Source organism: Podarcis bocagei, assembly GCF_964188305.1.
Source record: "Podarcis bocagei genome assembly, chromosome: 7".
NCBI classification, from domain to species: Eukaryota; Metazoa; Chordata; class Lepidosauria; order Squamata; family Lacertidae; genus Podarcis; species Podarcis bocagei.
The window spans coordinates 19,912,171-19,933,167 of NC_138132.1; the positions used below are offsets into that span (position 1 = coordinate 19,912,171).

Here is a 20,997-nt window from a genome sequence, read left to right on the forward strand (position 1 = left end):
ATGACAATGAATAAGAATTACCATGCAGGTGGTTTGTTTGTTCTTGAAAAGAAAATCCCTAAAATTTCAAAATGGGACTAACTGGATTTAAGATTTAAGAGAGAAGTAGAAATTGACACATTTGTCCATCTCTGCCTCACCAAAAACCCACCAAAACCTCAGACTTGCCTGGTTTCTTAAAGCTTCCCTCCTCCCTGACCTCTGCCCTCATTCCACTTCCACAATGTAGGTTATATATTATAGATTTTAGTTATCATCATGCCAGGGCTGTCAGTTCTTTGATAAATAGTGTTATCAGTGCTTGCTGCCTAGAAAGATCAGGCAAAATGCTGCCCTTTCCCCTGCCCACTTTTAGGGCACAGGCTGGGTCGCTAGAGAGTAAGCTGCTTATATAAGCCCAGCTATTTGGTGAGCTGAAATAGTCAGGTGCCTTCAGCAGGTAAGTGAGATCCTTTTTCTATTCTTTGCCGAGTGAGCAATGCTTTTATATGGGGAGAGATAAGTAACCTGTATGTCAGCAGAAAAGTCCAGGCTTGTAGAAAAGCCATTGGGAATGAAAGCAATCTTAACCATAGAGCCCTTGTGTGTGGCTGGAAAGCACACCTGGTTAGCAATTGCAGACACTCCAGTAAGTCCCTATTTTGCAGGGACAGTTCTGGATTTATAGAAGGCATCCCTATTTCTAATTTGATTCTGGGATGTCCCACTTTTCCTTATATTCATCAGAGAAATGTTGGAGGGTATGCAATGGCTGCAGAAAGGCATGGGCATGTTTTTTAGCATGAAAATTCTATTCCTGACCCAACGCTGGTCTTATCAAATGCTGTTAGGTAGCCCTTGTGTTTCAGAAGTCCAGCTGCCTTCAGCCAGAAATCAGGCATTTAGTGGCACTAGTTCCATGCTATGGAATGCAGAACTCTTTCAGCAGAGATTTGGCAAGCCTCCTTGCTGTTAGTTTTCATATATTTCTTGTAGACCTTTTCTTGCCAACAGGACCCTCTATTCAGTTCAAATTGTCTTAAGGTGAGCCTGCCATTTTTTAATGAATATTTTTATTGCTTTTACACACCCACACACCCCTTAAAACTGTTGTTTTTGCGGTGTGGACAGGGTTTGGATCTGGTGCAACTTTATCTTGGCTTACCTTTCACTGGCTTGCTTCCACCAGCTTCCTGCAATGGTATATGTCAGATGGCAATGGTGGTTGCTCGTGAGTAACCAGGCAGGACTCTGACCTGTCTTTTACAGGTTTTATTTTGGTGCAAAACTATTTACAGTGCAGAGCCACAAGTTCATGTCTGCCTCAATCGCTAGCAGAATCCGGGAGTGGTCATTTCCGGGTCCTCCCCCAACATAAGAGCTTAGTCACCCCCAGCCTTTTCCTTCCTTCTTTTTGTTTTACACCTCTGCGCAGGGTGGGCGATGGAAGAGGTGTGCTTCCCTCCTGGCCAACTTGGCCAGGAGCGGTGCTGAGGCTCCCAGCAGGATCCTCTGGTCCCTTCCTCTCTTCCCCACTGGAAGTGTGGCTTTCCCCACCACAGGAAGAGGAACTGCTTCGCAAGATTTTCGGAGGTTCCTTGTAACCCAACTGCCCTTCTGCTTCCCTACCCTGTTCCAATGGCAGTACCCTGACAGCATATATCTTTTTTCTAGAAAAAGAGGCGCCAGAACTTGTTGACGTTTTTTAGGGGGCGCACCCCTTCTGACTCTGTTGCGCAGCAGGAATGCACCAAAGAGGTGCAAGAACTCAATTCTAGTGAGTTCCGGTTGAAAAAAAGCCCTGTTTTCAATAATTTGCACATTTTTGCAAATACAATGCTTCTTTTGGTGTGTTATTTTCACAAATTTCCCCATTGTTTCAAACACTTTCACCTAATGTACACATTGTTGGGTTGCAAAACTACCTTGCAAAAGTGTGAATTTTGAAACTACCTTGCAAAAGTGTGAATCTGGAAAAGTGTGAATTTTGAAGAATAACTGCATTCCATATTGTGTATTGGTTTGAATTGTGTGACTTCCGCAGTTCCTTGTGGAAATGCAAACAAAATCAATTTTCTCCCCATCCCTACCCAGGTAAGACAAATGATCAGAGCAGAAAAGTTAAAGAAAATAAAAGAAAACTCATGCACACACTCACACAGAATCTGCAGATGACCTGAACTTCTTTCTTTTGCTGTTTTGTAGCCATGGCCAAGAGGCTGCTGCTGCTTTTGACTGGACTGGCGCTCCTATGTGGTGAGTTTGGTACTTAATTAACCTGCAGGTTGGTCCCACAAGGGAGACACTTCTTGAACTTTGTCTCTATGGAGCAACTGAAGATGCTGACAGAACAGGGACTCACTCAGAGCCTGGCAAATTTATCTTTGACCAAAAATCCCACCCTGTGGCTATCAGACACACAGCCCAATGTATTGTTGGCTGAGTCTGTGCTAATACATGCCACAGGTCATCATCAACTGTACTATATCCTAAACTTTAATCAGTCAGATTTCTGATTTAGGTGGTTCTCATTTTCCCCTGTATTTGGCAAACTCATGTGAGCCTCTCCCACAGAGGAATATTCCTGATCTTCCTGAGATACATTTTTCTTGATATAACCAAATAGGGTTCTTAAAAAGTCCCTCTGATAATTTTCTGTCGATTATCGAGAGAGATGATTATTTTGGGAAGAAGATGCAAAAGTCAGATCAGTATAGAGTATTCCAAAAGCTATCACACCAAGTGATTATAGCACAGCATTGAGACACTTGCATTGAGAAACGTCCTTTTGGGGTGCAGGCTATCACAGGAAAAGCTGGACATTCTTAGGGATGCTTAATAGCATGTCAATAGATAAATAATCATTTATTGAGCTTTCTCAGATGCCATCTCCTTGATATAACCAAATAGAATGGCTTCCTTTAATTTTCTGTCTGTTGCAAGATAGGATAATAAAGTACACTAAACTCTAATTGCTGCCACATCATGTGATTAGGGCACAGCATTGAGATACTTGCACTTTACTAATTATCTGTTCCTTCTGCCTTTCAGGGTTCTGTGGAGCAGATTACCGTGGGAAGGAATTTGTAACATGTTACCTGCAGAACTACTTGGCAAGTCAACAAAGTCCTAGGCTTGAGCTGCTTATCACCGGATATCATCCCGCAACCACCGTCAAAGTCACAGTGAACCAATCTTCATTTCAGAAAACGGTTTTAGTCTATGAGAAACAGACAGTGTCTGTTGTGGTCCCGGCCTCTTCGGAGTTGACGGGGAACAATATCTTTGATGCGGTTGTCAGGATCCAAGCTGACAAAGATATCTTAGTCTTTTCCTACAACTACAAGCTTACGTCAAGTGCTGCCACAGTTGTGTACCCAGTTCATCAGCTGGGCACACAATATTATGTGGTAACCCCAGAAGGGCATCTCTCAAACACTTTCAAGGAATTTGCAGTTGTAGCCTATCAGTTTCCCACTCAAGTCACTATTCACCTGAAAGGGGCCGTGACATTCCAAGGGAAGGTTTATGCTGCAGGGAGCAGGCTTGTTGTGGACCTCAAAGCCTTCCAAGCAATTCAGCTGCAAAGCTCAGTTGATTTGTCTGGAAGCAAGGTTGAATCAGATTCGCCCGTGGCTGTTTTGAGTGGGCACAGCTGTGCCATACAGTTCTCAGAATGTGACCATGTCGTTGAGCAGCTCTTGCCTGTTTCCAGCTGGGGCACCACCTTCATAGTTCCTCCACTGTCTTTTCAACCTAGAATAGACATTGTGTATGTCATTGCTTCCCAAAATACTTTGATCCAATACCAGTCTGGGGTCAACCAAGGCTCCCGTCGTGCAGTGGCTGGAGAAATCATGCAGTTTGAGAAGCAGCCCTCTCAGGTCCTTTCCTTCTCTGCTGATGTAGGAATCCAGGTCCTTTTTTTCTACACTGGTACCAATAATGGAAATTGCCAGTACGATCCATTCCTCATCAATGTTCCAGCCTTAACAAGCTATTGCACGTCATATCACATTGATGGGATTAGGGACTTTGATAATTTTGCTGTCATCATGGCCAAAACCTCAGTTTCTGGTGGGATCACATTGGAGAAAAAAGCCATTACCAATGTTGAATGGGCACCAGTCCCTGGAACAGAACATTCATTTGCTCTACTCAGCTTGGGCAAAGAAGCCAGTGCCCTCTCTGTAGAGCATCCCACCACTCCTTTTGGGCTCTTCATCCTTGGAGGTGCAAAAAGCAATGGTTATGGCTCCGTGGCCATTTGCTCTTGTGGTAAGTATCCAGATCTGTTTAAGGGTTTTGGTTTTTTTTTTGCTATAAATGAGACGTTAGACTATATAATTATAATTTGTTACATCTTAATGAATATCCCCATCCTTATTTGTGGTTTCTTCCACTTCCAATATTTTCATCTTTTTGCCTTCCAGCATTGGATGCTGTGTTTTAACATTACTGTCTGCTCATTTGTAGATTGTGAAAGAAAGTGGCCCCTTATGAGCGGTAACTGGAGGACCACAGTAGATCTCAATGGACATTGGAATGGAACTTTAGCTGCTACTATTTCAGTGTCCTAGTTTCCAGTATACTTTCCATATATAGAATAAAGGACTGTAAAATGGTCTAATTTGATGAATTTTTATTTTCTGCCTCCCACTCTCAAATCTGCCCCCTTTTGTCGCAGGTTCCATCTCCTTGCCTGTGTCCTCCAGCCTCTTCTTCATTTGTCTCCTCTTTCTAACTCCGTTACCTAATCTGTACCATCCCTGCAGCCATCTTGTATTTCCCTGCTCCTCATGTTTCACTGTCTCCCATGGCCTCCTTCTGCCCCTCAGGCTCTCTGAGAAACCTACTCTCCACTTGGATCTTAATTCCAGTGTACTCACAGCTTTCCTTTCTTCCTGAGAAGGCAAATTTAAACCATATTGATTGCCTTATTGCCTGAGCAATCAGAATGTCCATAAGGCAACCAGATAAGTGGCTATTCAGAAGCCTGTTTCCCTTGTTTTGTCTGTCTGCAGCATCCTCCCCTAGTTACTAATGATGCTTGCTTTTGCAATGACACCACCATTGTTCTGTTCCAGACAAACCAGTGTCTCCGTGCAGCTTGATCCAGTGCAGAAAGAAGGAGAAGTGTGAAATCATAGGAGGTGATCCAGTGTGTGTGCCAGAGTCTGAATCCAACTGCTGGGCCCAAGGAGATCCTCATTATCACACCTTCGATGGGAAGAAATTTGACTTCATGGGCACCTGTACCTACACTATTGCCAAGACTTGCGGCTCGGATGCCACTCTTCCTTCCTTCAGTGTTGAAGCAAAGAATGAGAACAGGGGAGGAAATACTCGTGTTTCGTACATTGGCTCTGTGACAGTCACAGTCTATAACACCATCATCAAGGTGGTCAGAAATGAGAAAGGCTTTGTGAGGGTGAGGACGAAAGAAATATTTCTATTTCTTTAAAAAAGCAACCTATTTTCCCCAAGAGTCCATCAGAATCTACTCTGCTTGCTTCTTGTCTTGCCTTGTAATGCAGGCATGTGGAACAGAAGATCTGGCAAAGTCTCCCTGCCCCAGTTTGCTAACCTGGACTGATCTCTGGCCACCACCCCTGCTCCCTTTTTCTGCACCTCCCCCCACCAGCCAGTGCCCCACTTTTTTAGCATTTGAGGAGGAGCTGTTTTCATTTTATGCCATACCGACTTTGCACTTGGCTGTATCCGCCTGCCATTGGGCACAGGAATGATAGTACAGCCAAATAGCTGAGGCTTCGGGGGCTTCTCACCATTTTTAATTTAAACAAGTTCTCCCAAAATAAGAGCGGTAGTGAGACAGAATTAGCTACAAGCCTAGATGGCTCAGTAAACTGATCTGGTGAGATGCCATCTTTGGGATCAATGATCCAGTGAGTGCCCAGGAACAGCACCTACCTCTGCTTGGTCCTGTTCTGTCACTTAGCTCATGAGATCTTTTTTTGCAGGGGAGGGGGGAGGGATCTGGATTACAGGGTTCCAGATATTTGCCTGGCAATCCACTCTAGTGACTGCATTTTCAATTATTCCTTCTTGCACTGTACTTTCCAGCCACAGGTCTGCAGTTAAAAGCTCTGTGTCCAAGTGTTACTTTTACTTTTTCTTTTGCCCTGGAACTTCCCCTGGGAAAACCTGTTTTTTACCACTGAATCAAAAAGCAGTTGACAGAAAGCTTGCTTTTCATTTGCTCTGATTCGGCAGTAAAATCATAGAATCATAGAATCATAGAATCATAGAATCATAGAATCATAGAATCATAGAGTTGGAAGAGACCACGAGGGCCATCGAGTCCAACCCCCTGCCAAGCAGGAAACACCATCAGAGCACTCCTGACATATGGTTGTCAAGCCTCTGCTTAAAGACCTCCAAAGAAGGAGACTCAACCACACTCCTTGGCAGCAAATTCCACTGTCGAACAGCTCTTACTGTCAGGAAGTTCTTCCTAATGTTTAGGTGGAATCTTCTTTCTTGTAGTTTGGAGCCATTGCTCCGTGTCCGCTTCTCTGGAGCAGCAGAAAACAACCTTTCTCCCTCCTCTATGTGACATCCTTTTATATATTTGAACATGGCTATCATATCACCCCTTAACCTCCTCTTCTCCAGGCTAAACATGCCCAGCTCCCTTAGCCATTCCTCATAAGACATCGTTTCCAGGCCTTTGACCATTTTGGTTGCCCTCCTCTGGACACGTTCCAGTTTGTCAGTGTCCTTCTTGAATTGTGGTGCCCAGAACTGGACACAGTTCTCCAGGTGTGGTCTGACCAGAGCAGAATACAGTGGCACTATTACTTCCCTTGATCTAGATGCTATACTCCTATTGATGCAGCCCAGAATTGCATTGGCTTTTTTAGCTGCCGCGTCACACTGTTGGCTCATGTCAAGTTTGTGGTCAACCAAGACTCCTAGATCCTTTTCACATGTACTGCTCTCAAGCCAGGTGTCCCCCATCTTGTATTTGTGCCTCTCATTTTTTTTGCCCAAGTGTAATACTTTACATTTCTCCCTGTTAAAATTCATCTTGTTTGTTGTCAAAATGTCGAATCAGAGCCAAGGAAAGTGTGTGTGTTGGTCTTTTTCATATACGTTCCTATTTTACATCCATCTCATTCAGCAGGCTATATGATGTAACAAACCCAATAGGTTGTATCCAACCAATTTCTACTCTGGGCACACCCACTGAAATTAATGGACCCAAGTTAGTGCATTAATTTCAACAGGTCTGCTCTGAGTCTGACTGACATTGAATACAATCTACAGTCTTGTCCTGCTGTTTGTTGCATCTGAGTTTTCTCTTGCAGGTGGACAACCTGCGGTTCCGCCTGCCCATCTCCCTCCATGAAGGAAAACTCCGTCTCTACCAGAGTGGGAGCTCTGTCTTCATTGAGACAGATTTCTCCCTGAAGGTCTCCTATGACTGGAACACCTACCTGGTGGTGAAGCTCTCCAGCAGCTTTTATGAAAATGTCTGCGGACTTTGTGGCAACTACAATGGAGACCCCGCTGATGACTTCAGCAAACCCGATGGGGCCTTGGCTCCCAACCCCAATGAGTTTGGAAAGAGCTGGAAAGTAGACGATGGCGACAGGTTGTGTTGGGATGATTGTCATGGGGAATGCAAAACCTGCTCCCCAGAAATGGCCAAGAAGTATGAAGGTGAACCGTTCTGTGGCTGGCTCATCAAAGGAGAAGATGGCCCATTCAGCAAGTGTCATTCTGTGATCGACCCCAACCCCTATCTGGGGAACTGTGTCTATGACCTCTGCTTGAATGATGGGCTGAAGGAGCTTCTTTGTGATGCGCTGAATACCTACGCAGTTGCTTGCCAGGAAAAGGGAGTTGCTATATCTGAATGGAGGATCCGCACTGGTTGCGGTGAGTGTTCCTGGGTGCTGAGTAGAGCACAGCAGATTTTATTTTCATTATTTGGCTTAAAAATTATGTTCTCCCTTATGTCATGAGGTACATAATGTCACGCCAGGGCATTTCATGTTCTGCAGATCTCTGTACGAAGACTTTTTCACTGAGCCTAGCATTCACTATTAAGGAAGATTCTTGTCCCCACTATGACAGAGAGAGATGATTTGAAGGGACTCTAGGAATAGAGTGTGACAACAGAGGCAGAATCTCTATAGGTTTTTTTATTTAAAAAATCAGAACAATGTAACAGCTGAATAGGGATGGGCTAGGAAGGCAAATGGTGGATGCATTAGTTCACCTGTATTGAACACTTCAAGGCGAGAATTGCATATGAGGTTATCCTGTTTTATTTGTGCAGTGCTCTAGCAGGGAGTTTAGGCTAGCAGAATCTAGAACACCTTGCTTCTGGCCCGCACTGTCTTCTAAGCTTTTAATCTTGTGCTATTGATAAGCATCTTGTCTTTTTTGACAGGTGTATCCTGCCCCGAGAACAGCCATTATGAGCTCTGTGGGTCTCCATGTCCTGCCACCTGCAATGACCAAGCTGGGCCCAAGAATTGCTCCTCGATGTGTTGCGTGGAAGGCTGCCAATGTAATGAGGGCTTTGTGTTGGATGCTGGGAAATGCATCCCCAAGTCTGCCTGTGGGTGTGTGTTTGAGGGGAAACACTTGCTTCCTGGTGAGCACTTCTGGGGAGACAAGACATGTACGAAAAGGTGCTTCTGTGACCCACAGACAAGACAAGTGAACTGTCAGGCAGTGAGCTGCGGAAAGGGAACGGAGTGTAGGATCGAGGGTGGCATCCAGAACTGCTACCCAACCAATTTTGGCAACTGCTCTGCCTCTGGCGACCCGCACTACATTAGCTTTGATGGCCGGAAGTTTGACTTCCAGGGTACCTGCGTGTATCAGTTGACTGGGCTGTGTGAGAAGAGGGAAGACCTAGTCGATTTCCAGGTCCTCGTCGAAAATGACCAGCGAGGCGGCCAGTCTGTGTCCTATACCCGGACTGTAGAGGTGAAAGTTTATGGGGCATCCATTGCGATGAGCAGAGGGAACCCTGCAAAAGTCATGGTGAGTTTATCATAGAGGTGGGGAACCAAATTCAGGGGCGGAGGAAGGGGTGTGTGATGGGTGCAGACCATCCCAGTTGTCACCACTGAGAGGGGTGACAAAATGCTGGGCAGCACTCATCATGGGGTCTGCAGCGCACCTTAGCCATGTGTCTCTCCTGGAAGAGTCTCAGTGGTTTGGGCATGAGCAGGCTGCCCAAACGGTCTGCCTGCTGCCTTCCCCCCAGCTGTATGGCAGCTGAGTGGGAGGAGGCGGGGAGACTCCAGAGGCCCCATGGTACACGCCACCCCTATGGGTGGCTCGCCCTGCCCCTGGGCGTGCCACCCCAGGTGCCCAGGCGGCTTCCCCACCACTGACCATCTCCCCAAGGCATCTCCTTGCTACACTGGCCTTGCTTTGTACCCTCCTTGCATGACTTGAATGTGTCCTTTGAACCCTGATTATGCTTGCCTGGAAGAAAGATAGAGAGGCATATATGATTATGCGTGAAACTAGCCTACTGTACATAGGTAAAATTAGCCTTCATTGCTCTGCCCACTTTTGCTTCTGACCCCTCTCACCAGTGGCATGTGGTCCCCAGGAAGTTGCCTGGAAGGGAATGTGGTTCTCAGCCTGAAAAAAGTTCCCCACTCCTCATCTGGAACATCACAGTTGGAAACTACTGAGAACAGGGGAGGGGATTATTCTGATAATGAAGGTACCTGGCATGGTTCCTTTCCTCTCCATGGCTAGTGCCCAGAAGAAAGATGAAGTGGGCTGCCTTGTGTCCATTTTCCATAGGTTTTGAAAAGAGACCATTCTGTGATCATATGAAATCTATTTTCCAGTATTATTATTATCATTTTAAAGGGAAACTTTACTTCAATAATCTAGTACAGAGGGTTATCCTTTTTTGGGTTGCAGAGGTGAGAGGAACAAAACAGGCAGGGGCAAATTTCCCAGATTGTGTGTTACCAGACGTTTCACCCCTAACAGAAAGCTAAGATCAGCAAGTGAATTCTTTGTGGTACTACATACCTAACAGAGAATTTTAAAAGAGTTAAATTTCCCCTCCTCCCTGCAAATGGTAAGTTTTGCTGCTGATCTCTGTGCTCTGGAGCAGCCTTGCTTAGTCTTATGCATCCCAACTGTTACTGGTCTCCCAACTTCCATCAGTCCTGGCCAGCACAGCCAAGGAACAGGGATGGTGGGAGTTGTAGTCCAAAGTACCTGGAGAGACCAGGTTGGGGAAACATCATGGATTACAAAGGCACTTCTGAAATGCCCCCTTTTTTTGAATGGGCTCTAGGTGAACGACTTGCTGACCAACCTTCCCTACAGCATCGACATCAACAGAATCTCCGTATACAGGAAAGGGCAAGGGGCAGTGGTCCAGACAGACTTCCAACTGACTGTCATCTTTGATGGGATCAGCCGGGTCACTGTGTCTGTGCCCAGCAGCTACCATGGTGCCCTGTGTGGTCTCTGTGGGAACTTCAATGGCAACAAGCAGGACGATCTGACCATGAAAGATGGCACAGTGGCTCCGCACCCATCAGACTTTGGTCAGAGCTGGAAAGTGCGGGAGGTGCCAGGCTGCAGCAAAGGGGGCACGGAAGAATGCCCTGCTCTGTCAGCCATTGAGAAGAATCAACGGAACCTCAACAAGGAGTGTGGGCTCATCCTAGCCAAGAGTGGCCCCTTCAGAGAATGTCACAGCAAAGTGGATCCAGAAGGATACTTCCAAGATTGTGTGTACGATTATTGTTTCTTTGATGGCCAACAAGCTGTGATCTGCCAGGTCATTGCCAGCTATGCTGCAGCGTGCCAGGAAGCTGGGGTGACCATCTATCCTTGGAGATCGGACAACTTCTGCAGTAAGTGCTAATGCCCTGAGCTGTTTTCTGAAATTCCTCAGATTTTCAGAGTTATAGAGAACATGGTAATCAATCTAAAATGACATGCAAATATATCAATGCTTATTTTTCTTCTTAAAGTATATATTCAGATTTTGTGTCTGTACCATTTCAGGTAAAACTTCATGTAAAACTTTTCCCAGCTGAGAAAGTCTCATTGTCCCCTCCCCCAAGTGATGGGCAGACCTGCCCACTCTCGGTGTTTCTTAGTTTTTTTCTAATTTGAAATTCAGCTCTCCACATTTCAGAAGGAATCCGCAATTTTTGAAAGCGGGGGAGAAATCCCCATTAAAATTTGTCAGCATTTTAGTACCAATTTCTACGAACACATTTAGTACCAATTTCTACGAACATATTTTTGCAAGTAATTTCCCCATAGCTTTGGTATGCTATTTTCACTAAAATGTTCATTTTAATGGCAATTTCCCACCAAATATAGGCAATTTTTGGAAATACTAGTTGGTTGGAGAATTGCATTGCAATTTTGGAAATTATGAATTAAGCAGTTTCACCTTTAAATGAGAGCCGAATTGTATTTCTCCCACATCCCTATTTTCTCCCAATCTAGGCAATCAGTTCTTGTATGATCAGAGGCAAAGAAAGATGGGACTTCTGTAAATCAGGTGGGGTGTGTGCAGTGTAAACACACACACACACCAGGCTACCATTGAAAAGTGGGGATTCCAAACAGGTGTAGGAATAGGTCAAAGACCAGCTCTCGGTTGGAAAGCTGTCCATGGCATATTTGGGAATCATGAGTGGAAGAGTGCTGTTGTGTTCATGTCCTACTTGTGGACTTTATGTAGGTATCTGGTTAAGAGCAGAATGTTAGACTAGATAGGCCTTTCATGCGATCCAGGAGAACTTTCCTTATGCTTATAATAACCCCTTTCAGCATGCCATCCTAGAACATCGTGGCCCTTTCCTCCCTCTCAATGTTTCTTTCTACTGGTTCCGATTGACAGGTCTTTCCTGCGCTCCGAATAGCCACTACGAGCTCTGTGCGAGAGGTTGTGCTCAGACCTGCGGCAGCTTTTACGCTACAGTCCCTTGTTCGGCTACGTGCCACGAAGACTGCGTTTGCGACGAGGGCTTTTTGCTGAGCGGCGATCAATGCGTGCCCACGTCCCGGTGCGGCTGTCACTACCAAGGCCACTACTACCCGGCAGGAGAGACTTTCTATCCAACCTGTCAGGAGCGTTGCATGTGCCATGCTGGGGGGAGTATTGGGTGTGTCTCATTCTCCTGTGGCCCCAATCAGGAATGCCGGTTGTCAGATGGTGTCCGGAAGTGCTACCCTGTGGGCAATGCTACCTGTTCTGGTTCGGGTGACCCTCACTATCTCTCCTTTGATGGACGGGCCTTTGACTTCCAAGGCACCTGCACCTATACCTTGGCTACGGTTAACACAGGCAACCGGCTCTTGAGATCCTTTACTGTCAATGTGGAAAACGAGGCCTGGGGGAATGGGAAGGTGTCCGTTACCAAGATGGTTTCTGTCTCAGTCTATGGCATTACACTTACATTACTGCAGAACAAGCAAGGTCAAGTGATGGTGAGTCCAAGCTATAAGGAAAGGGCAACTGGGTGGTCATCTGTCATGGATGCTTTAGTTAAGATTCCTGCATTGCAGGGGGTTGGACTAGATGACCCACAGGGTCCCTTGCAACTCTAAAATTCTGTGATTCTATGATTTTTAGCCATTCATCTTTTTTCTCTCTCATTAAGACATTGTCTTTGCTCAGTCGTTCTATTCGTCCTAAATGAATCTGAGAATTTATGTTTGGTTTCTCTTTCTTCCAGCCCTAATTTCAGTTTTTCCAAATTTCCACCTTTTTTACAAAAAGAGAGTCCTGAAAATTTGTCTACATTTTAGTGCAATTTTTATTGCACATTTATCTTAATCTACTGAATTTAGTGCGCAGTTTTGCCTAATATACACACTGTGGCAAGTAATATTTCCTACTTCAGTGCATTCTTATATGTCAGGGGTCGGCAAGGTTTACCTCGCCTGGGCCGGTTCACTCCAGCGGACATCCCTCTGTGGGACGGAGTGTGCGCGCATAAGTGTGCACGGCCACGATTTCCCATGTCTGCATCTGTGCAGATGCGATTTCCAGCATCTGAGCATGCACAGACGTGATTTCCGGTGCCTCGGAAGTGAGTCACCGCACTGCGCTGCGCTGGTTTAGTGCAACATGCGGGGACTCGCCGAGCAGGCAGCTCGGTTTGGGGGTGGCTTGTGGGCCGGTTAAATGACCCCTGTGGGTCGCTTGTGGCCCATGGGCCTCAGGTTGCCTACCCCTGCTATATGTCATTTTCACTAATATATGCATTTTTATACAAACATTACTTTGCTGCTGTATATGCAATTTTTGTACATGTTACTTGGCCAAAGAACTGTATTGCAAAATTCAGAAAATTCCAAGGATAGTGGTGTTTTGGTTCTCATATGGTTTCAGAAAACGTAAATTCACTTTAAAATGCAAACCGAATCAAATTTCTCCCCCATTTCTATCTGGAGGTTGAGAAGGGTGACAGCAATGAGGGTGGGGTGAGGGCAGAGCTAGCATCCTCAAGCGCACACACTCTTCCTCACATGCCCTTTTCAGCACGCCTGTTTCAGGTTATCATCACTGAGAGGGCTAGGATAAAATATGTTCCTCCTAGGAGCTTTATGGTTATCTTTCCACTGCGACCTCAAAAAACCAACCCTTCTCAAACAGGAAATCCTTCTTGCAGGTGAATGGCTTGATCTATACCGTCCCTATATCCTTGTCTGCTGGGCGGATCAGAGCCTATCAGCACGGCACAAAAATCCTGATAGAAACTGACTTTGGTCTCATTGTGAGCTACGACCTAGTTTACCGTGTGACAGTCACAGTCCCAAGTACTTACCAGAGTGAGATGCGAGGCCTCTGTGGGAACTACAACGGGCAGAAGGATGACGACTTCCTGCTACCCGATGGGAGCACAACTTCCAATGCAGGTGACTTTGGTGCTTCCTGGAAGGTTCCAGTCCATGGGGCAGCTGGAACTTGCTCAGATGGATGCTCTGGAAACAGCTGCCCAGTCTGCGATGAAAGGAAGAAGGAGATCTTCAAACAGCGCCACTACTGTGGGATCCTCACTGCGTCTGATGGCCCCTTCAGGGCTTGCCATGGAAAGGTCGATGCCAACGTATACTTCAGCGACTGCATCTATGACCTGTGCATGGGCAATGGGGACAGCCAGGTCTTGTGCAACAGCATCCAGAGCTACGTATCTGCCTGCCAAGCGACTGGGGTCTCTGTTGAGCCTTGGAGGAGCCCTTGCTTCTGTCGTAAGTACTGGGGATTGTACATTCATGGGGACGTGAAATGGGAGAAGAGAAATGGGAGCAGAATTTGAACTGGTTCCATGTCACTTTCGGGCTAAATTAGAGGGGCGTGCTCATTTGTAAAGCCCTAAAATGTCTCAGGCTCTGCAAAGGCTGAATTCATTTGACTTTTCCAATCACATGCGATCACCCTCTTGACTATTTCTGACACACCAGCTACGGAATTGTTTGCAATGAGTTCCTGCCAGAGCCAGAAGTCTAAGGTAGAGGTGGGGGAACATTTTTCAGTCCTGGGACCATGTTTCCTTCTTGGTAACCTTTTTGGGTCCATATGCCAATAGTGAGCATAGCCAGAGCAAAAATGGGTGGAGCAATTGATGTTATTTGTTATCTTTGTACAGTGGGCCAGTATCTACCCCCAATCTTTTATACCCCTCTCTATCCTCTATCCAGGAAATTAAGAAGCATGATCAGAGTTCAAAGATACATTCTAGCCAGGAAAAAGAACTACTCCCTCTTTTGGATTTCACATGCTGTCTTTCGCAACCATTTTAAGAAGCACCGGGGTTCTTTTGGTCTAATATCTTTTTTTCTTTTCCAATTTAGCTATGCGCTGCCCTGCCAACAGTCACTATGAGATCTGTGCCCAGCTCTGCCCCACCTCCTGTGCCAAGATCACAGACGCTGCACCCTGTCCGAAGACTTGTGCTGAGGGCTGCCAGTGTAATGATGGTTTCTTCTTTGATGGTGTTGGCTGTGTCCCCGCAAAAGACTGTGGATGCATAAAGAATGGACGCTACTACAAGGTAGATGGTCTTCTGAACCTGATTTTCCTCTCCTCCTTTTAAAATTAAACTACATTTTTTATTTTTACTGTCCCCAATCATTATGGATCAAGTTGTTTTTATCTGCTTTTACCTCTGTGCTTGCTCAGTTTCACATTCTTTCGAATCACAAGTCACAAGCTGTTGTGATAATTTCTAGGACTTAGGGAATTTCACAGCCTTTGAATAATTGAGTCGTGTGTCTTGAGGTGTGGTTTTCTTTTGTAATCTGGAAGTAACAAAGTCCTAACAAAGTCCTTGTTATGAGGAGGTGCAGCAAATGGCAGAATAATGAATTTTTAAGTGTAAGGATATGACAGAATTACTAACGCCATGTTTATATATGAAACAGAAGAGCCCAGACCTAAAGCCTATCTAATCCAGCATTCTGTTCTCAGTACAAAAGCTAATAATAATAATAATAATAATAATAATAATAATAATAATAATAATAATAATAATAATGTTATTATTTATACCCCGCCCATCTGGCTGGATTGCCCTAGCCACTCTGAGCAGCTTCCAACACACATAAATGTCTATGGGGTGCCTGAAATCAGGGCATGAGCTCAATAGCCCTCTTCCTTATTGCAGAGTGGCTGAGGAAACCCAGTCAGATGGGCGGGGTATAAATAATAACTTATTATTATTATTATTATTATTATTATTATTATTATTATTATTATTACAGTAGTACCTTGGTTTACGAACTTAATCTGTTCTGGAAATCCATTCTTAAACCAATACCGTTCTTAAACTGAAGCTCGCTTTCCCTAATTCAGCCTCCCCGCCGCCGATGCCCTTCCACCGTTTGGCTTCCGTTCTTAGACTGAGGTAAAGTTCTCAAACCAAGACACTATTTCCAATTTTGCAGAGTTTGTAAACCAAATCATTCTTAAATCGGACTGTTCTTAAACCGAGGTACCACTGTATTATTATTATTATTAATTCAGTAAGTTAAAGGACCTTGTTTATCTCAGCACTCAACTCTGCAAAGGCCAATGTCATTCTGTTCATGAAGGATAAAGCTGCCAGTAGTTTCTAGCCATCACTGTCTGCATTGTATGCGTCTGAAATACCAGTAACTGGGAATCACACAGGGAAAGTGCTGTTGCCCTCGTATTCTGCTCATGGGCTTCCTGTAGTCATCCCGTTGGCCACTGTGAAACCAAGATGCTGGATGTGATAGGCCTTCCATCTTGTTCCATCAGAGCCTGTCTTATGTTCTTGAAGCACAGAAGCAACGAGTGCCAGAAGGGAGTCTTTTAAGGCTACAAAGCATTTTCTAAACTTTGCCATCAACGTTCCTTCTTTCCTAGTGACCTAGTGACTTCCATGGCAACACTAGGGCTCTCCCAGTTTGTTTTGGGCCCCACTCATCAAGCAGGCCACATGCTGGATCTGATCTTTGGGGCTGGCATAGATGTGATCATGCTCCCCGCTGTGGAAGTGCCATGGTCTGATCACTACACTCTGAAAGCCAAGATTGACTTCCCGCTCCTCCCCGGCTCGGGTGGCGAACCTATTTGGGCTCGTCCGCAAAAACTGATGGATCCTGATAGATTCCGACAAGCCATGCGGAATCCTGCTCCTCCTGGTGACTCATTAGATGACCTTGTTGAGGACTAGAATAACCGGCTCTTGGCAGCCATTGATGAGATCGTGCCTAAGCGCCCTCTACGACCCCGTCGAAACAGGGCCCCTTAGTTTACTGAGGAGCTCTGGAAAATGAAGCGGGATCTCAGACGGCTAGAGTGAGTATGGCGACGGACTCGTGACGGAGCCTCAAGAACATCTTATAGGACGCTTATGAAAGCCTATGAGATGGCTATGAAAGCTGCTAAGAAATCTTACTTTGCAGCTTCCATTGCATCCGCTAGCTCTTGCCTGGCACAACTTTTTAGAATAATTAGGTCAATAATGTCCTTAGGAGGACAACCAAATTTAAGCACAAATTCGACCCACAGCTGTGAGGCATTCGCGAGCTTTTTTGCGGAGAAAGTCCTGTTGCTCCACCGTGACCTCCCTACCAATTTAGATACAGTGACTGAACTGGAGGCCCCTCAACTTGTTGGACCATTTCGATCGGATGCTCCCCACTGATGTGGATAGATTCCTCCAAGTTGGTAGGCCCACCACCTGCCTCCTTGGTCCGTGCCCGTCTTGGCTGATTAGGGAGTGTCCAGATGTTGCGCGGACCCCCCTGGTTGAAATTATCAATTTGTCCCTTGACACGGGGACATTCCCAGGGGAACTGAAGGAAGCAGTGGTGTGTCCACTCTTAAAGAAAACTTCATTAGATCCCTTAGACCTATCCAATTACTGCCCAGTTTCAAATCTTCCATACCTGGGTAAGGTAATTGAGAGAGCGGTTGCTGAACAGCTTGGTAGGTTTCTGGAGGAAACATCGGCATTAGATCCATTTCAGTCCGGTTTCCGTCCTGGTTTTGGGACGGAGGCGGCTCTGGTTGCCCTAACAGATGATCTCCGTAGACAACTGGATCGAGGCAGGTCAGGACTGCTGATCCTTTTAGATTTGTCAGCAGCCTTTGACATGGTCTATAATGATCTTCTGGACCACCGCCTCGCAGACGTGGGGATACAGGGCATAGCCCGTAAATGCTTGTGCTCTTTTATCTCTGGTTGGGGACAGAGGGTGGCACTAGGGAGGGAAATGTCGTCGCGCCACTCCTTGGTGTGTGGAGTGCTGCAGGGCGCAATTCTTTCCCCGATGCTTTTTAACATCTTTATGCGCCCCCTTGCCCAGATTATCCGGAGCTTTGGGCTGGGCTGTCACCAATATGCTGATGACACTCAGCTCTATCTACTGATGGATGGCCACACCGACTCGGCCCTGAACACACTGACCAGATGCTTGGAAGCTGTGGCTGGATGGTTTCGTGGGAGCCGATTGAAACTAAATCCTTCGAAGACAGAGGTCCTATGGCTAGGTCGGGATGGCATAGGGGTGAGGGACCAACTCCCTTCTCTTGCGGGGGCCCAATTAGTGCCATTGCCTTCCGTTAAGAGTTTGGGTGTAATCCTTGACGCCTCCCTTTCAATGGAGGCGCAAGTTACAGCAACAGCCAAGGCGACATTTTTTCACCTTCGCCGCATCAAGCAGTTGGTCCCTTACCTTTCCCGCCCCGACCGGGCCACAGTGATCCATGCGACGGTCATCTCCAGGCTTGACTACTGTAATTCGCTCTATGCGGGGCTGCCCTTGAAGCTGTCCCAGAAACTCCAGCGGGTACAGAATGTTGCAGCGAGGCTCCTCACGGGGTCTCTGCCATGGGAGCATATTCACCCAGTGCTTTTCAAGCTGCACTGGCTCCTGGTGGAGTACAGGGTCAGATTTAAGGTGCTGCTTTTGACCTTTAAAGCCCTTCACGGCCTAGGACCCTCATACCTACAGGACCGCCTCTCCTGGTATGCCCCATGGAGAGCCTCAAGGTCCATAAATAACAACACCCTAGTGGTCCCAGGCCCTAAGGAAGTTAGATTGGCTTCAACCAGAGCCAGGGCCTTTTCAACTCTGGCTCCGGCCTGGTGGAACCCTCTGCCTCATGAGACCAGGGCCCTGCGGGATCTGATTTCTTTCTGCAGGGCCTGTAAGACAGAGTTGTTCCGCCTGGCCTTTGGCTTGGAGCCAATTTGATTCCCTCCCTCCCTCCCTTTCTTTTTTCTTTTCCTTCTCCTCCTGCAATGAGGCTACATTTTAATATTTTAATGTTCCATTATTTTAATGTTGTATTTTATTTTTGTTTTTTAAGTTGTAATCATTCATCTTGTTTTTATTATTGCTTGTAAGCCGCTCTGAGCCCGGCCTTGGCTGGGGAGGGTGGGGTATAAATAAAAAAAAATATTGTTATTTCCTTCCAAGAAAAAAAAAAAGAAATCCATAAAAACAAGCAAATGAGAATAAGAAGCTTTCTATGTGAAAAACACTTAGCCTTTTCTCTAAAATGGAGTCCAGCTCCTCTGATGTTCATTCCATTCGCAATTAGGAATGGGCTGCAGCTCAGTGGCACAGCATCTGCCTTGCGTGAGGAAGGGCTTGGGTCTAATCCTGGCTGGCATCTCTAGGTCTAAAACCCTGGAGAGTCTTTGCTAGTCAGTGTACACAATACTGAACTAGGTGGACCAGTTACCTGATTCAGTAGGATGCAAAGCTTTAAAGGAATTGGCTACATCTCACCTTGTTATTTGTATGTGTGCTGTCACCTACACAACTGACCCAGAATATTTTGCTACTGGAGGGAATATGGCACCCCTTCCCATTCCACATACAGAAGGCAACTGGACTTGTGTGTCAATTGTAATGCAACACCAGTGATGGGATAGTATCTTCTACCAGCCCTGGTGACCCGACCAATTAATGGCTTTCTCCTTGAAATGTGATACCTGTTAATGTTTTCATGCCATCATTTGTTGCTTCAGAGCATTTAGAAGCTGACATGTATTCGTAAATAATGTTATTGACTTCAGGTCCAGTTGCACCAGAGAACCATATTCAGAACTCTTGGCTGGACGCTATTTGCCACCTTCACCTACACCTCTAGAGCAGATCTGATTCTGCCCTAATTCTGTTGTTGCTATATTATATTGTTTTCCAAATTTCCCACCAGCCCAATGAGAAGGTTCTGCTGAATGCATGCCAGGAGATCTGCCACTGCATCCCAGGCCTGGGAGTGATTTGTGAGGCCCACAGCTGTGCTGCCGATGAGATGTGCAAGATCCAAGATGGAGTCATGGGTTGCATTAATAAGGGTAAGGAGAGATTAATTAAAGGATGAGATGAGGAAACTGTGACCCTTCAGGGTGACGTCATTGTCCCTGACCATTGACTAGGGCACGGAGGTGCTTGTAATATGATTCCCTTTGTCTTTAATATGGTCCTGCTGCCCAGGTAGTGGCTTTTGAAAGACATGGATAGCTCAGTTGGTTAGAGCATGTGTTTATGATGCCAAAGTTGCAGGTTCTATCCCCGTATGGGACAGCTGCATATTCCTGCCTGGCAGGGGGTTGGACTAGATGATCATTACGGCCTCTTCCAACTCTATGATTCTATGACTTATCCACACACGCATCGCTATCCTCTACCCATACTCCCAAGAAGCATTTTCAGAGTTCAGGGACATATTCTAGCCCAATAAAACTAGGACAGGAAGTGAGGGTTATGTGTCACTCTTGCCTTTTTTGCTTTCCCCTATTGCTGTGAGGCCATCATAGTACTATCCAAGTGTTCTTGGACTACAGCTCCCATCAGTCTTGACCATCTACCATATTGGCAGAGGCTGATGGGAACTGGAGGGCAACAGCACCTGGAAGGCACCGTACTGGCTACACGCAATTAGATATTCACCCCGAATTGCATCTAGCAATCACTCACATTTCGCCCCTTTCATTCCAGATCCGTGTAAATCCCTGAAGTGCCGAGAAAAAGAAACATGCAGGATTGAGAACGGCCAGGCCAAATGCATCCCTAACTTCTCAGGAATTTGCTGGGCCTGGGGGGACCCACACTACCAAACCTTTGACAAAAAGAAGTTTGATTTCCAGGGCACTTGTTCTTACACTATTGCCAAGTACTGTGGAAATGATGCTACGCTGGTGCCTTTCACTATCGATGAGAAGAATGACAACAGGGGCAACCAGGCTGTGTCCTACGTGCGTCTGACCAACATCTATGTCTATGGGTACAAGATCTCCATCCACAAACAGGAAACTGGAAGAATCCGGGTATGTTAAATAGTCAGGGTGGGATGACCCCACTGAGTGTAATGAAATTCATTCTGATATATAGCCAGAGCCCAAAAGTTTAAAGTAGCATTAGAGAGTAGGGGGGGGGGGAGAGTATATACTAATGTCAGGATGGAGAAGAGAAACAAATGATTGCAGATCAGATTGCTATATCACTCTCAATAACTGAGGTAATGACCATCATGCTATTACA

At 45.9% G+C, this 20,997-nt stretch overlaps 1 protein-coding gene across 1 annotated transcript in view; it reads left to right on the plus strand.

Moving 5' to 3' along the window:
* The first annotated feature begins 371 nt into the window (after positions 1-371).
* Positions 372-20,997, plus strand: part of LOC308591532 (IgGFc-binding protein-like) — a 34,177-nt gene continuing 13,551 nt past the window's right edge. Inside the window, exons 1-12 of the mRNA XM_081202297.1 lie at positions 372-439; positions 2,185-2,235; positions 3,031-4,257; positions 5,067-5,410; positions 7,311-7,884; positions 8,402-9,003; positions 10,292-10,859; positions 11,864-12,453; positions 13,641-14,220; positions 14,824-15,023; positions 19,670-19,811; positions 20,455-20,783. Coding sequence (XP_081058423.1) covers positions 2,187-2,235; positions 3,031-4,257; positions 5,067-5,410; positions 7,311-7,884; positions 8,402-9,003; positions 10,292-10,859; positions 11,864-12,453; positions 13,641-14,220; positions 14,824-15,023; positions 19,670-19,811; positions 20,455-20,783 — 5,205 coding nt within the window. The 5' untranslated portion in view covers positions 372-439; positions 2,185-2,186. The remainder of the gene's footprint in view (positions 440-2,184; positions 2,236-3,030; positions 4,258-5,066; positions 5,411-7,310; positions 7,885-8,401; positions 9,004-10,291; positions 10,860-11,863; positions 12,454-13,640; positions 14,221-14,823; positions 15,024-19,669; positions 19,812-20,454; positions 20,784-20,997) is intronic.